Source organism: Erpetoichthys calabaricus, chromosome 5 (genome assembly GCF_900747795.2).
Source record: "Erpetoichthys calabaricus chromosome 5, fErpCal1.3, whole genome shotgun sequence".
NCBI classification, from domain to species: Eukaryota; Metazoa; Chordata; class Cladistia; order Polypteriformes; family Polypteridae; genus Erpetoichthys; species Erpetoichthys calabaricus.
Genome location: NC_041398.2, coordinates 101,117,798 through 101,134,098, shown reverse-complemented (window position 1 = coordinate 101,134,098; position 16,301 = coordinate 101,117,798). Strand labels below are relative to the sequence as shown.

Here is a 16,301-nt window from a genome sequence, read left to right as displayed (position 1 = left end):
GTCTAATACTGCTGAATCTTTCCCAGATGGGTTGCGCCATGTGAGTTGGTGTTTGATGTGGCAAAAAACAACAGTCACATACTGTTATCATTGGTTTCTACATTTCCAAATTTACCCATCATTGCCTCCCATGGGTGTTGAAATCACCAGCCAGGATGGTCATCACGGTTGTAGGAATTGAGTTCAACACATTTTGAAGCTGTGTATAAAATTCATCCTTGGCTATGTTAGTGCTGGCCTCAATTGATGCATAAATTGAGAGAATGTGGGTCTTAATGATGTCATCAACAGTGAGTGCTGCCAGCAGGCTGAATATTGGCTGAAAACTGAATATGCTTTTGACAGCTCGGCTATCCACCATAAATCCTACACCTGCTTCTTGTTTCTCGCCTTCAGAGTAGAGATGGGTCATTGTTTTGTCAGTAGTTGGTAGTTGAGCAGTTGTTGTCCTGGATCCAGTGACACTCATTTCTTATAATACTGCAATCAATATTTTGCATTTCGATAGTTCTTACGTGATGACTTCCTTTTGTCCAATGTGATGTTCAGTTCATACATTCCACACGGCTACTCGATTCTTAATTTTTGGGTTAATGAGTTTCTTATTTCAGCCAGTTAGGTATTTCTTATCAGCACCCTGGGTCTGAAGTGCTGGTATATCAGTTGTCCCGGATGTGGTAGCAAAAGTGCTTGAATTTGGTTCAATTTCATTTTCCATACGGTTTCTTGACTGGTTTACCCAGTTTCCTAATTCGGGTTATTTTGGCTGAATGACAACCGTCCTCCTTTGGCAACTGGTCTTGCGACCGTCCTTGGTGGAGTTAGCAATAACATTGCAGAAAGTACATAATGGTAGTGGATGTTATAATTTTGCTTCCCAATTGCAATAGAAGACAAGGAAATTGATAGGCTCCAAGAATGGTTGACCTTCCTTGTGGAAAGACAGAGAGAGAGTGAGGCGGTAGAGAGCCAGAAGAAAATTAAAAGACTTTCTACAGTTGAAAGTTTGTGAACCCTTTCGAATTTTGTATATTTTTGCATAAATATGACCTAAAACATCATCAGATTTTCAGTCAATTCCTAAAAGTAGATAAAGAGAAACCAGTTAAACAAATGAGACAAAAATATTATACTTAGTCATTTATTTATTGAGGAAAATGATAGAATATTACATATTTGTGATTGGCAAAAGTATGTGAACCTCTAGGATTAGCAGTTAGTTTGAAGGTGAAATTAGAGTCAGATGTTTTCAATCAATGGGATGACAATCACGTGTGAGTGGGCACCCTGTGTTATTTAAAGAACAGGGATCTATCAAAGTCTCCTCTTCACAACACGTTTGTGGAAGTGTATCATGACATGAACAAAGGAGATTTCTGAGGACCTCAGAAAAAGAGTTGTTGATGCTCATCAGGCTGGAAAAGGTTACAAAACCATCTCTAAAGAGTTTGGACTCCACCAATCCACAGTCAAACAGATTGTGTACAAATGGAGGAAATTCAAAACCATTGTTACCCTCCCCAGGAGTGGTCGACCAACAAAGATCACTCCAAGAGCAAGGCGTGTAATAGTCGGCGAGGTCACAAAGGACCCCAGGGTAACTTCTAAGCAACTGAAGGCCTATCTCACATTGGCTAATGTTCATGTTCATGAGTCCACCATCAGGAGGACACTGAACAACAATGGTGTGCATGGCAGGGTTGCAAGGAGAAAGCCAATGCTTTCCAAAAAAAATATTGCTGCTTGTCTGCAGTTTGCTAAAGATCACGTGGACAAACCAGAAGGCTATTGGAAGAATGTTTTGTGGACGGATGAGACCAAAATAGAACTTTTTGGTTTAAATGAAAAGCGTTATGTTTGGAGAAAGGAAAATACTGCATTCCAGCATAAGAACCTTATCCCATCTGTGAAACATGGTGGTGATAATATCATGGTTTGGGCCTGTTTTGCTGCATTTGGGCCGGGACGGCTTGCCTTCATTGATGGAAAAATTAATTCTGAATTATATCAGAGAATTCTAAAGGAAAATGTCAGGACATCTGTCCATGAACTGAATCTCAAGAGAAGCTGGGTCATGCAGCAAGACAACAATCCTAAGCACACAAGTTGTTCTACCAAAGAATGGTTAAAGAAGAATAAAGTTAATGTTTTGGAATGGCCAAATCAAAGTCCTGACCTTAATCCAATTGAAATGTTGTGGAAGGACCTGAAGCGAGCAGTTAATGTGAGGAAACCCACCAACATCCCAGAAATGAAGCTGTTCTGTACGGAGGAATGTGCTAAAATTCCTCCAAGCCAGTGTGCAGGACTGATCAACAGTTACCGGAAACGTTTAGTTGCAGTTATTGCTGCAAAGGGGGGTCACACCAGATACTGAAAGCAAAGGTTCACATTCTTTTGCCACTCACAAATATGTAATATTCGATCATTTTCCTTATAAATAAATGACCAAGTATAATATTTTTGTCTCATTTGTTTAACTGGTTTCTCTTTATCTACTTTTAGGACTTGAGTGAAAATCTGATGATGTTTTCAGTCATATTTATGCAGAAATATAGAAAATTCTAAAGGGTTCACAAACTTTCAAGCACAACTGTAGTTGACAGAGGATGGCTCACAGTCAAAGGCTGAGTAGCAACCAGCAATAGGGCTGCTTTAGAGACCTAGACCTTCAAAGGAAACTGAAGGCATGGGAGCTGTTAGAGAGATTTATGCCATTTCTTCACATAGAATAACTCTTTCACATATTTCTAGTAGTCTAGTTGGTTGAAAGTAGGACAACCTTATTTTGGACACAATAAGTGATTTGGAATTCATGTGCTTTGTTGTGCTGAAAGTTGATAGTTTCCTGCATTGGCAGCAACTGTATAAATGTGTCTTAAAGTATCTGTTATTCTTCTGCTTCTTTCTTTTTCGCTTCAGCAGCTTATTCAGTGGTGGTGGTTTTCAGCTTTCTTGTTATAGTTGGCTCACTTGCTGTTATTTAACAGCTGATTAAAATACATAACATATTTTTAATTATACTCAAATGAAATGTAAAACTGTTTTCCTTCCTATGATTTCACTTCACTAGCACGCAGATCTTCATTAAGTTTGCTCCAGTCACATCTCTATCATACCAAAACAGACCTGTTTCCCTTGACAACAGCATAAGGTGCAAATATGTAGTGCTGGGTCTGTGCAACAGCAATGACTGACAATATTACTTGAGTGATAAACACTGGCTATAGATCTGTAGACTTAGGTTCCTAATCTGATACATGCAGCAGACTCATATGTGTGGAAGCATGTTCAAATAAAGCAACATTTTTTTTTTTAAATTAAAACAGTGCCTGTGTTGTTAGCCGTATTCATAAAAGCTTCTTATGTTGAATTTTATTACATACTTGGCCAAGATAAAACAAATTAGAAAATGTATGCATGGCATAGCATTCTCATGCATTCAAAGACTTAGTTAACTGTTTTAAAAGTTGGAGTATTTTATTTTTATAAATTTACTCAGAGAGACAGATATCATATTTTTGTTTATTAAATATTTTGTAGTAATGGATAATATCCAAAATAACAGTGGTAATATAAAGTAATTACATGTATTAGTAGAGTACATACTGTTAAAAAATGTTTTGAATAGCATTTTACATATGAAATCCATGCTCAGATAGACTTCTGGTAGTTTACATAGCTTTCACAGATGCCAGATTCTAACTTCTTTTTAGTTGCTGGCTCTGGGAGGCATTATAGCTAATTGTATCTTCATTTTCTTAAGCATACATTTTTTTAAAGAAGGACTTGATAGACAGGTAAAATCTTAATTGCAGTTTAAAGCTAAAATAGTTGTCTACATTGAACATTAATGGACAGAAAGTCATTATGGCACTTAGGCAATAAATTACATTGTAGAGTCATTATAATACATTATGTATCCCTAAGGTATTTAAGTATAACATAAATTCTGAGTATGTTTTTTTTGGTATATGCATGGTGAATTACAGAGCTGTGCTTAGGGAGGTCCATTCCTCTTTAATTAACTTTTAGATAAGTTAATTAACTTTTTTCTCTCCTTCCTTACATTTTCACTTTTCAATTTACAAAGAACATTATACTTACCTGATAAGTCTTCAAGTGAAAGGAGAAGTGAGTTGATGTAGCAGAGGTTTGTGCAAGCTGCTGAAATGATGTTAAATTTTTACCCATGCATACAACAGTGGACATTTCATTAATTTATATGGAGTACCAGTTTTACCATCAAGTGTCTAACAGAAGTGTAAAAGAGGAAAATATACAAAATGTACAAGCTCAAATAATTTCTCCTGATGTAAATTTGAAACAGCAAATTAATCAGTAATTGAGGCTGCACGCAATGTTTCTGTTTTAAGATAGATGATATCTAAAATTCTCCAGTGCTTTTTAAATGGATTTCTTTAATTCCAAAAATATGTACAGTGCCATGTATTTGAGATAGCTCAATGATGACCTTTCATGACAAATTTTCTTAAAGAATAATTGTGCCAAATATGAGTGAAATTGGACCACTCGGAGCTGAGTTGCTTCATGCAGGCAATTTTCTATATTACAAAAGACTTGTACACATATATATCCATTCGGTATTTTTAATGTCAACTGTTATGCTGTAACAATACATTTCCAAAGTCAAAACGAACCATTTTCTGCAGATATTCAACTGAAGAAGAAAAACTCAAAAGTTAGTGTTTGCATAAGTATTGAAGCTCTATACATTAATACTTTGCTGAGAACCCTTTTGCTACAATAACCGCCTTAATTCTTTTGGGGTAAGTATGTGTACTTTTGCACATTGTTCTGGAGTTATTCATAGAGATTCTCTTGGTGGATGGGATGAAGTCTCTGGGCAGCAGTTTTCAAATTTTGCCACAGATTCTTAACAGGGTTAAGATCAGGACTTTGACTTGACCATTCCATGACATTCACCTTTCTTTTTTTTGAGCCATTCCAGTGTCGTTTTGGCCTTATGTTGTCATGTTAAAAGCTGAATCCTCTCCCAAGCCAAAGGTTCATTGTAGACTGGAAGAAGCTCCCCGGCAGTATTTTGTGGTATTTGTGTCCATCCTTTGTTCCTTCAATTCTGACAATATTCCCTGTTCCAGGACATGAAAAGCATCCCCATAACATGACGGTGCCACCACCATATTTCATCGTAAGTGTGGTGTTTCTTGAGGCATGGGCATTGTGAGTTTTTTGCCACACATACCTCTTTGAAGTCTGGCCAGAATCTTCTGTTTTGGTCTCATTTGACCATAAAGCCTCTCACATCTTAACTGGGTCTTTCTCATGCTTTGTAGCAATTGCATACATGCTTTTATGCGGTCCTTCTTAAGGAATGGATTCTTTCTTGCTACCCTCCAATAGAGTCCTATTTTATGGAGAGTTTTGAAGTTGTGGACCCATGAACCTTCAATGCTCTTTCAGCCAAACAGCATTGCAGACTTCTAAGAGTGACTGTTGGATTTTTAAAAGCCTCTCTCACCTGTCAATATCTTGTTCTGATGTTTAGTTTAGTAAGAGTCTGGGTGCTGTGATGACTCTTCCGCTTTCTGATAATGGATCCAACAGTGCTTAACGGGGCATTCAAACTCCTTGATATTTTTTGTATCCATTTCCTGCCTTGTGCATGTCAGTGACTTTGTTTCTCAAATCAGCAGAATGCTCCTTTTTCTTTATTTTTGCAGTGATTGTCCAACAAGACTATGACCCTTACAAAGGGTACTTTTTATATCCAGAGAGATATAAAGGACTCACAGGTAGTACCTAATTATGTTTAATTTTGGTCAAATGACTGGCACTTTTCTGTCATTTGTGATTAATATGTGTAAACCTGGAGCTTCCAAAGCACCAAGGCTTAAATATTTATGCAAACTCTTTTGAGTTTTTCTCCTTCAATCAGATTTCTACAGAAAATTGTTTATTTTGACTTTGAAAATGTATTGTTACAGCATAAGCGTTCAAATAGAAAATACTAAATGGATAAATATGTTTACAAATCCTTTGTCACACAATATGGGAAAAATTGATGCTTGCTTTTCCAAACCTTCACTCTTTTCTCAACCTCCCCTTATTCTTTGCCTGACCCCCAATTTTGTGAAGGATTTATTTGTAAAAGTTTTTTTATTTTTTATTATTTTCTTTATTCACTTAGTTTATTTTACTTTACCTTTCATTTATTATTATTTATTTCAGGATGTTCAGATCCATTTTTTTACAACCTTTATCTATACTGTCTTAAATTAAAAGAATTAATTCTGCTGTTGGTACTTAACATTGTCTCTGCATTTGCCAAAAATAATAGCAGACTATACAAGCTGAAATAGATGTACATGACATTACATTTAATGAATCGAAAAGATATATATAAAATTACTCTTCCATCAGTTTAGGCACATACATGAATTAAGTGGCTGCCAGCCAAAAACTCTTGTCCGTGGACTGGATGAAGTTGGAAGAGGAATTGCTAAAATTTTAGTAAATCACAGATATGAGTATTCTTTCACATAATTTTTGAGAATTAATTGCAAGATCATTTGGGGCTTTGTATCACTGAATACTGTATCTACCAATTTTTTTGCACCTTATCAAACCTATCAGGGTAATAAATTGTTTGTGTGAATGAATTGTTTGTTTGTCTAACTTAAATATCTGTTATGTTTTAGCTTCAAGAACAATACCAGAAAAGGCAAGAGCTTTCTGTCATTCATAAAACGTCAGCAGAGTGCCAGGACCTGGTTAACTACCTCAATTGCTGGCAAAAGCTTCTTCTGTTACAGTATGTTGAACTTGGGGATTTAATTAATAATCTTGATGAGGAGGCAGCTGCTGACATCAGAAAGGTTATCATGCGGTTGCTTCAGAGTGCCATAACTGAAATTAAAGGCATCCAACCAAAAATTTCTCAAGAGCTGTTGTCATTAGGCTTACCTAGACATGCAGTTCAAAACATAGGATGGAAGCATGAACTGATAACTGGTGCACTACCTGAAGCCCAAGAGAAACTTCACAAAGAAGGGAAAATTGCAGTTAAAGTTTTACAGAAAACTAGGGAGACATTGCAAAACCAGCTGGACGTAGAAGTGAAAGAACAGCAAGACTTAAGAATGAGAGAAAAATCTATTTTCAAGTATGTACATCGTTTTTCTTAAACTGTTCGTTTCCTTTCAGATTGTCAGTGTGATTTTTATTATCAAAATTAAAAAAACGTTTAAATGTTAAAACGCTTATAGTTTTGATATTTATTGTTATAGTATTAATCTTTTTCTCCATGTCAAAGTTAATAAGAAAATATTAAATATAAGTATTATACTATAAGTAACAATTTAAACAGGATATGGTTACAATTAAAATAAATCTGCATGAAATAGTAATTTAAAGTAGCTTTTAGACTAATTTGAACCTGGTTGACAAGAATAAATCATTTTTTTAATTAATTTTTTACTATGCCAATTTCAAATTATTTTTTGTATTTAGTTAATGATTTGTTTTACTAGCTATTTACAAGTCATAAGTGCAGAATGTACAGTATTTGTTTACATTTTTCAACAGGTGGACATATGATAGATTAATTACGTACCATTGAGTCTATATTTAGCATTTTAGCCAGGAGTTGCATTATGTTTCAAAACTATCAGCTCTACAGAATAATGTTTAAAGAAACTGGAAAAGAAAGCCGTAGAATATAGTACCTTAATTAATTGAATAATTACTCTTTACACATTGATACCCTTCCATTGTTATAATCACTAGTTACATTTTACAGGGAATAATGATTCTTCTTTTCTTCCAAAAACCGTAGGGGCAAAATTTAATTTTGAGCTTTGCAAATTCAGGGGTTCTGTTGACAGTTAGTGCTTATCACGTAGTACTAGGGTGTTGTACCGTGTTAGCCATTATGAATGTAGAGAAAAGCCAAGCAAAATGACACCTTTTATTGGCTAACTAGAAAGATTACAATATGCAAGCTTTCGAGGCAACTCAGGCCCCTTCTTCAGGCAAGATGTAATGCTTTTCTCTGCTTATCACGTGAAATACTTTCATTGTTTTTTATCTTCATTCTGTTGTGAATAGTAAGGAGTGCACCTTTGGCCTAGTTCTTTTAACCCTTTTTTAAACATTTTGTCCTGTCAATGTTATGTTTTATAAATGTTGTTTGATTTATATATATTATTTATAAACATCATACTATGACTATTGATATAATTGTTTTAGGAATATAGGAAAGGCAGTCTTCACCATTTAAACATCAAGATATAGACTCCAAAATCATAGACATTTCCTTTATTAAATACATCTTTTGTATGTTTTTCCAGCATGTTTAATCCAGTTCTGAGTATTTAAGGGCCAGAGTCTCACATATTAGCATTTTAAATATGGCAGGAATGGTTCCAATGCCAATTGAACGTAGACCTCCTTTGGATTGGTTAGAAAATTGGGGCCCCAGGTCATAAATGTGTACGTACTCCACACAGAATCTAAAAGGGTTGAAAATCAAATTCAGAATTCTAGATTGGTATGGTAGCAGGGCTAATCACTGCATTAGCATGCAATTCTTAATGCCTATACTGTACACTAAAATCTGCACAAAACTGGAAAAACAGTATTTTTTAATTTTCAAAATTAAGAACTAGAACTTGTCATTAAACTTTTTTCATTATGTTGTAGTTAAAGGTCCTGATTATATGACAGACCTAAAATTGTAAAAGAATTGTAAATGAGTTTAATGTTTCAACAAGTGAACATTATACATAATATTCTCAAACCAGACTAATACAGGGCAGGGTCCTGAGGCACTGGTGCTAGGTACAGTAGGAACCAAACCTGGAAAGAACTCTAGGCTATTGCAAGTAGTAAACATTTTCAAATTTCTTTATATTGCATCATTGATTAAATACAATAATAGTTAGGAACATGTACTCATTTGTTAATTTGCTGTGCTACATCACATTAGATTCACATAAATTATCTGTTATAGTCAAATTACCACATTATATCACTTTTTGATTAATTTATGTAACTTTAAGTAGTTCAGTATAATATAATGTAACCTAATGCAAACAAATACATGATGTGCCAGAATTTCTTCCAGATTGATATCTGTTTTGTTTTTTTTTCATAGTGAATAGCAGTAGAAATTTTCATGTCTGTTTTTGCATTATATATTTTTGGCTCTTGTTGTCTCCCATTTCCATTATTAAACAAGTTCATCACTGAGTTGCTCATGGTTTGTGAAGTAATACTTTTTCTACAGTTTTGAAATTAAAGAATAGTGTAATTTTAAGAAGACACAAAATGTATACAAAATTATATTTTCTGTAGTCATAAAAATATTTCTTTGTTTGTATGAAAACTAGAAGTCTCTGTAAGGCACAGCTTACATTATCTGAGGATGATCTGCTGAAGATGAAGCTAGAGTTTCAAAACTGTTTCTCCCAAGTGGACAAGTGCTTAGTCCTGCCAAAGGCTCAAGCCAGGTCAAGGCTTAAAGGTTATTTGTCGGAATGGAGGAGAGAAATGTTGAGAAACATGGAACATAGTCAGAGTGAGATACATGGGAAGCAGGTAATGAACAGTCTATATGTGCTATATGAAACCATAATCATAATAAATAGCTGTTTTAGTCTGCTAGTAAATAAGTGCCACTCAATGACTGTGCTTAATAATAACTAGGGTAAAAATGGAATATACAAATTAGTGTTGCTTGTGATGCCCATGTTCTTTTGTTGAAAATTATTATAGGAGCAGGGAGGATGGTTGTGAGTATGCGCTGATATCTGCATTCAAAATAGTTTTGTTGATTCAACAGACTATTTTAGATTATATTTATACATTGAATGCAATGTTTTTTGATAGCCTTTGTTTTTTTAGAAGCACAGATATAGTTTGGCAGCTGGAGCTGAACTTATAATGATTCAATAATTGATAGAAGACAAATGTACATTAATCTGTTTCAATTAAATATTAAAATTTTGATGATATGGCAAATTGTGTGTGTTATCATAAATCATTGTATCTATTTTATGTAATGTTTTCAGTGATTTTCATACACTTCCATCCATCCATTTTCCAACCCGCTGAATCCGAACACAGGGTCACGGGGGTCTGCTGGAGCCAATCCCAGCCAACACAGGGCACAAGGCAGGGAACCAATCCTGGGCAGGGTGCCAACCCACCACAGGACACACACAAACACACACACACACACCAAGCACACACTAGGGCCAATTTAGAATCGCCAATCCACCTAACCTGCATGTCTTTGGACTGTGGGAGGAAACCGGAGCGCCCGGAGGAAACCCACGCAGACACGGGGAGAACATGCAAACTCCACGCAGGGAGGACCCAGGAAGTGAACCCAGGTCCCCAGATCTCCCAACTGCGAGGCAGCAGCGCTATTCATAAACTTTCATATCAATATATTTTCAAAAGCCAAACAGTTGATGTAAATATAAAGTACTTATGGAGGAACCTCCAGTTTCAGGGTCTTTGATCCGGGGCTTTAGAATACAGTTTTTAAGTGACCCTGCTCCCGTGGAAATGTTTCCTAGTATAGACAGTAATGGTAATTCCATAGTTTACTGTTTCACTTTTCCTTTCTGAATTACCATAACACTTTTTTTGTATTGGTAACAAAAGATATCTTGTTTAGACATTCCATTTGCAAAAACTTGTTCCAAAGTGTCACAGAGAGCCACAGCCTGTCCAGACAGTTTTGCATGCAAGGTAGGAAAGTATTCTTGTGATACAAGTGCTTTCCAAAGTACACTCACATTTACTGTTACCAATACAATTTACAATAATCAGTTAGCTATAGTCATCAGCTAACTTATATCAGTTAACTAGTCTCAGAACTGAAGAAAGCACTCTGGGACTGTGAGGCAGCAAATAGCACCAGTACTGTATTAGTGTAGCTGGTTGTTTCAGGAATTGGTTGTGTATTTTGGTACATAAACTATAAGTCATGTATGGTTTTTCAGAAAAAAATTGGATGTTCTAAGTGTAAAAAAGAGAATTATTTAAAAACTTCTGTAGTTTTCCTCATTTGTTATTTTTGAGTTCCAGAGATGTGTTAAGCATATTATATGAAGCTCTTGTATCATGGTAGAATAAACCAGGTAACCCTGCATATTATGGTGAAATAAGCTAAGTAACTACAAGATAAACATGAGCGTCTTTATCATTTTTCAAAAATGCAACCCAGAAAGCTGTATCTAAAAATGTATATTGACAAATGAGCTCATTTTATGCAAGATGGTTTGTGATCAGTTTATGTGGAGAATTTTTATATTAATTTTACCATGGTCTTTGTGTTCAATATCTAGAAAAATCACAAATTCTGTAAGCTCCAATTCTGAATATTTAACATTTTTTTCCTGAACATCTTTAATGTTTATGTTTCACCGGGATTGAAGCATGGATATAAATAGCACTGTTACTTCTCAGAAGCCATAACTCTAAGTATGGCATGCAGCAATCATGTATTCTGTAAAAAAAAAAAAAAAAAAAAATATATATATATATATATATATATATATATATATATATATATATACAGTACAACCCCTATTCAGAGGTAATACGGGCTCATGCTACCTCAGATAAATGCAAAGTTGAGTAGAATTGGTCACTGCAGCCATTTTGGATTAAAAATTCGGATATAACAGATATTGCCAATCTATATTGTACAGTATCACTTTTAAGCCTTTTTTCTTACCTTAGTGAATTTAATGTTCCTTGTTTCTTTCCCGATGTGTTCTGAAGTTGCCTCAGCATCAAAATGTTTGCAGGTATAGTGTCTTCCTGCTGTTCAGTGCAAAAGTGCTGTTTCGATGGCATTTAAACTGTATGTACTGTATGAGAAATCTTGTGTGGATATTCTACGTAGTCCTTATCATTGTATAAACCAGTGGTGCCCAATCTCAGTCCTGGGGACCCACTGTAGCTGCAGGTTTTTGTTCCAACCAGATTCACAATCGGTGGTAATAATCGATAACAACTGATCTCATTTAATTAGCTGGTCTTTTTATTATTCTCTTATTCTGGATTCAGTAAAACAACAGTATGGTTTTTACATTTATAAGACATTTAGAAATATTTCTATTTTTTTCCTAAAGCTATAAATGCTTAACACTATTTTGTTGTTTTCCTATTGTTTTCCCCTTTTCCTGTGTAGTTTGCTCCCTTCATAGTGACAATTAACAACCAGCATAGCAGACATCCAGGATGATGAAAGCTGCTATGACTTCAGTGCCAGACCCGCTAATTAGTAAATAATGAATTAAATATCCAAAACACCTGGGAAAGCAGAACATAAATTAGGTTGAAAATAATATTAACGACTTAAAAAAACGAAATATCCCCATATAACTGCTTATTACATTTTAATAAAAATCTGGGGCGGCACGGTGACGCAGTGGGTAGCGCTGCTGTCTTGCAGTTAGCAGACCTGGGTTCAATTCCTGGGTGCTCCCTGCGTGGAGTTTGCATGTTCTCCCCGTGTCTGTGTGGGTTTCCTCCCACAGTCCAAAGACATGCAGGTTAGGTGCATTGGCGATCCTAAATTGTCCCTAGTGTGTGCTTGGTCTGTGGGTGTGTATGTGTGTGTGCACGCCCTGCCCAGGCTTTGTTTCCTGCCTTGCGCCCTGTGTTGGCTGGGATTGGCTCCAGCAGACCCCTGTGACCCTGTAGTTAGGATATAGCGGGTTGGATAATGGGTGGATGGATAGAAATCTGCCAAAATTAGTTTGTAATTTCTAAATTGACTCCAGAACACAGAAACTGGGAAATAATAACTCACTTAATGAGGCTAAGAGTCCAAGGAAAACCGCAAGTTGGTTGGAACAAAAACCTGCAGCCACAGGGGGTCCCCAGGACTGAGTTTGGGAATCACTGGTATAAACAATGTAGCATGCGTGTATTTTCAACGCTGGCAACACAATAGCCAATGAGGTGCAGTTGGAGAGGATTGAGTGAGTTGTGTCCACATTCCCATACTCACCAGCTCCTCAACTGCCTGCTTGGTACAGTCAAGGCTGAAAGTATAGTATTTACTTGCTTAGTACAGTATTCACTGTAAAGCTTTTATGAATTATAAGAAAAGTAATATATTAGACTTACAGGTCCACACTGGGTAATGTGGAGCATCAGTAAATCGGGGTGTGGATAATCTGGGTTCTAATGTATATACATAAATTAAATTTGTGAAAAGAACTACAAAAGCTCTGCTTTTATCATTATATTCATCTGAATCCTTTTTACAATATTATATCGTTTTTAACACTTGAAAGGCAAGGAAATAATAGATATGTTACTGTTTATGTCTTTCTGTGCCAGTTTTTTTGATTTTGGGATGAAGAAAAATATTGGTAATTTTTTTAATAACATCAATAAAAAGAGCTCTGTCCCTAAATGTAGTTGCTCTAAGATTTCCTAGTTCCCTGCTGTTTAAACTGTCAATCAAAGCCACAGAAACACGTTCATTTCTTATTCTGCTTGTTTAGTTTTACTTAATCCTTAAATTTTACAGCCATTTATTTTGATAATTCTTAGCAGACAGCACCTTGTTCAGTTTCTTTGGTCTCTTTTGTCAGTATATATGTGTTTATTTCTTTGTGTCTAATCCTCAAGGATTATCCTAAATAAATAACCAGTCTTTGAGTGAGTCACACTTAATTGGTTAAATTCATCCAGTTTATTTTATTGTATTTCTTAACAGTTAAAGATTAAGAAACATCCTGCTGAGACTAACCACAGTGAAGAATATTTTGATTTTAAAACACTAAAGAGAATGACTGAAAAGAAAATACATCTTTATGAGGAAGAAAAACAAGTGAAAGACATGGTGATAGAAAAGGTAAGAGATATAAAACTAATTAATTATGACAGGATTCTTTAGCCTTTAAGGTTTTTTCTTGGTTTTGTCACTTATTTCATAAAGTATTTACTAGTTTTTCCCCTCAGCTCTGTTTAACTTGTATTTTCAGAATATAATCAATGATAACTTTCACATTCGCATTTTCATCTAAACTAAGTGAAAACTGTTCTAGCTTCATTATCTAATTAATGCCTAGAATCTGAACCTAGAATAAACTGTGAAAAACATCAGTCCTAATACAGTACTTGAAGTGAGTGGCCTCTGAGGCATATAGCAGTCAATAATTTGGAATCTTCAGTATGTTTAGTTGATTTAAGAATGGCTGGATTAAAATAAATATTTAAAGAATCAAATGTCTAATACATCTCTCTGAGAGGGCAAATATTTGATGTTTCTTTGCAGCTCAGACCATTCTCTTCTTTGTTTAAGATGAATCTGTACAAATCTGTGCAAAGTTTTCTTGTAACTTGTATTTTAAAAAATAATAAATCATGAAGTAATATATCAAAACAAATATCAGTTGCCATACTACAACCTAATGTTATTCCTGCTTCCTCATAGAGTTGGAAAGTGTTATTGAAGTACTACTACTTATCTAAAAGTCTGTCTGTGTTATCCTTTATGTCTTCCATTATTCTGAATAAGATAGATAGATAGATAGATAGATAGATAGATAGATAGATAGATAGATAGATAGATAGATAGATAGATAGATAGATAGATAGATAGATAGATAGATAGATAGGATTTTATTTGTCCCATGGGGGAAATTTGGCCTTTTACAGAAGTATTACTTATTAAACCATAATGTATAAAAATGTGACTATCATATTGACTGTGCTGTCTGCAGCGCTGGCTCTAGGAAATACTACCGTTCTGTTTTTTAAGGTAATAAGTCATATTTTCAATTTAATAACCATAGTGAGCTTCATTCCATCAAACCACACTATATTTATCTTTCCTTTGGCATACCAGAAAAGTAAACTAGCCTTGATTGGATTTATGTTTTAGGTTGTTTTAAAAGATACATGCAAGTTATTAGCTTATTTCCAATAAATATGCTTTTTGCAGCAATCAGTAAGTTGTAAGTGGACTCACTACATTTTTATTGATTTGATTTGTGTTCTGTGGCATCCCTGTCTTTCTAAGGATAGAGTCAGGTACCCCAGACCTTTGATTGTGCACTTGTCACCTACACTTCCATTAATGATGGCCTCTCTACTTTATACTGATGTCCTTCGGTTTTAAGTGTCTGATTGATCTACATACCACTCTCTCCACCTCTCTGAGTCTGAATACAGCATGTGATTTTCCACAGCCATGTTCCATTTTGGGTAGTGCCTTGGCCCTGGCAACCTCTTGCCAGCCTAGAATATGATATATTTAAACTCAGATAGTTTAATGTTTAAACAAACATTACATTAACATGGTATGTTTTATTTAACTGTCTGCTTATAAAAATAAAGGAACTTCATTGTCTGCTGTTCCTTACCATATCAGTATGTGGCTAATGTTTTTATATTTGCATACAATGTACATTAAGCTAATTAAACTACCTGTATTGTTTAGTCAAACGTAATTTGTAAACAAACAATGTATGTGATTACTGTAATATTGCTAATTTACATTTTTTGTCACTTCTATTTTAGTTCAAACAAATGTCTTTTTGATCAAAAGGAAATATTCAATTACTTTCCAGGCCAGTAATGCATATAGGAATTTTCAGATTTAAAGCAAGTAATCAATAATACAATTTTTCTTCTGAAGGGTGACCTTTGAATGAATGGAGTTGACTTGCATGTATTCTTTTTAGGTCCTTGTGGAAATATTATATGAAAGGGCCAACTATCTCAAGGCTCAAGAAGAAGGCCTTGCAGTACATATTACGGCTTTTCAGCTTCAAAAAGCTGAAAAGAGAGTGAGGACTCTAGAGACATATGTTGCCATTCTGAATTTACAGTCATTACTGGTAGAAGAACTGAGGATATCAGGGTCAATGACAGGACCCACATTGGCAGAGATGATCCATAAACACATCCAGGTATGTGACAAATCATTCTTTAATTTCTGTTTATTTGTGCAGTGGACTTTCACTACACTGGGGTACCCTGTAGACATTAATAAAAATAAAGCCACTGTCTGTTTTTGGCATGTATAAACAGTATGGCATACTTTGAGAAATCAGAAACAACTAAGAAAATATACATATGACACAATATTCAAGTGTGTTTGCTGGTTTGAAAGTTGGAGGATTTTAAAATTTTCCAGTAACTTTATCAAAGTGTTTTTAATCATAGTTTTGTTTATTATATTTTTGTAGTAGTAATTTATATTCAAAAATAACAGTGATAATAGAATGTAATTATATGTGCTAGTAGTACTCATAATATATGCTTTCTAATACCAT

General features: G+C 34.9%; 1 protein-coding gene across 2 annotated transcripts in view; it reads left to right on the top strand.

Moving 5' to 3' along the window:
* The window catches only part of LOC114652773 (limbin-like), a 197,653-nt gene that overhangs the window by 138,006 nt on the left and 43,346 nt on the right, over nt 1–16,301 (top strand). For both annotated transcript variants that reach the window (XR_007935127.1, XM_051928206.1), the window contains exons 14-17: nt 6,684–7,147; nt 9,375–9,582; nt 13,736–13,873; nt 15,708–15,935. Coding sequence is in view for 1 of the 2 variants with exons in the window: in XM_051928206.1 (XP_051784166.1) it covers nt 6,684–7,147; nt 9,375–9,582; nt 13,736–13,873; nt 15,708–15,935 (1,038 nt within the window). In the remaining variant the exon portion in view is untranslated. The remainder of the gene's footprint in view (nt 1–6,683; nt 7,148–9,374; nt 9,583–13,735; nt 13,874–15,707; nt 15,936–16,301) is intronic.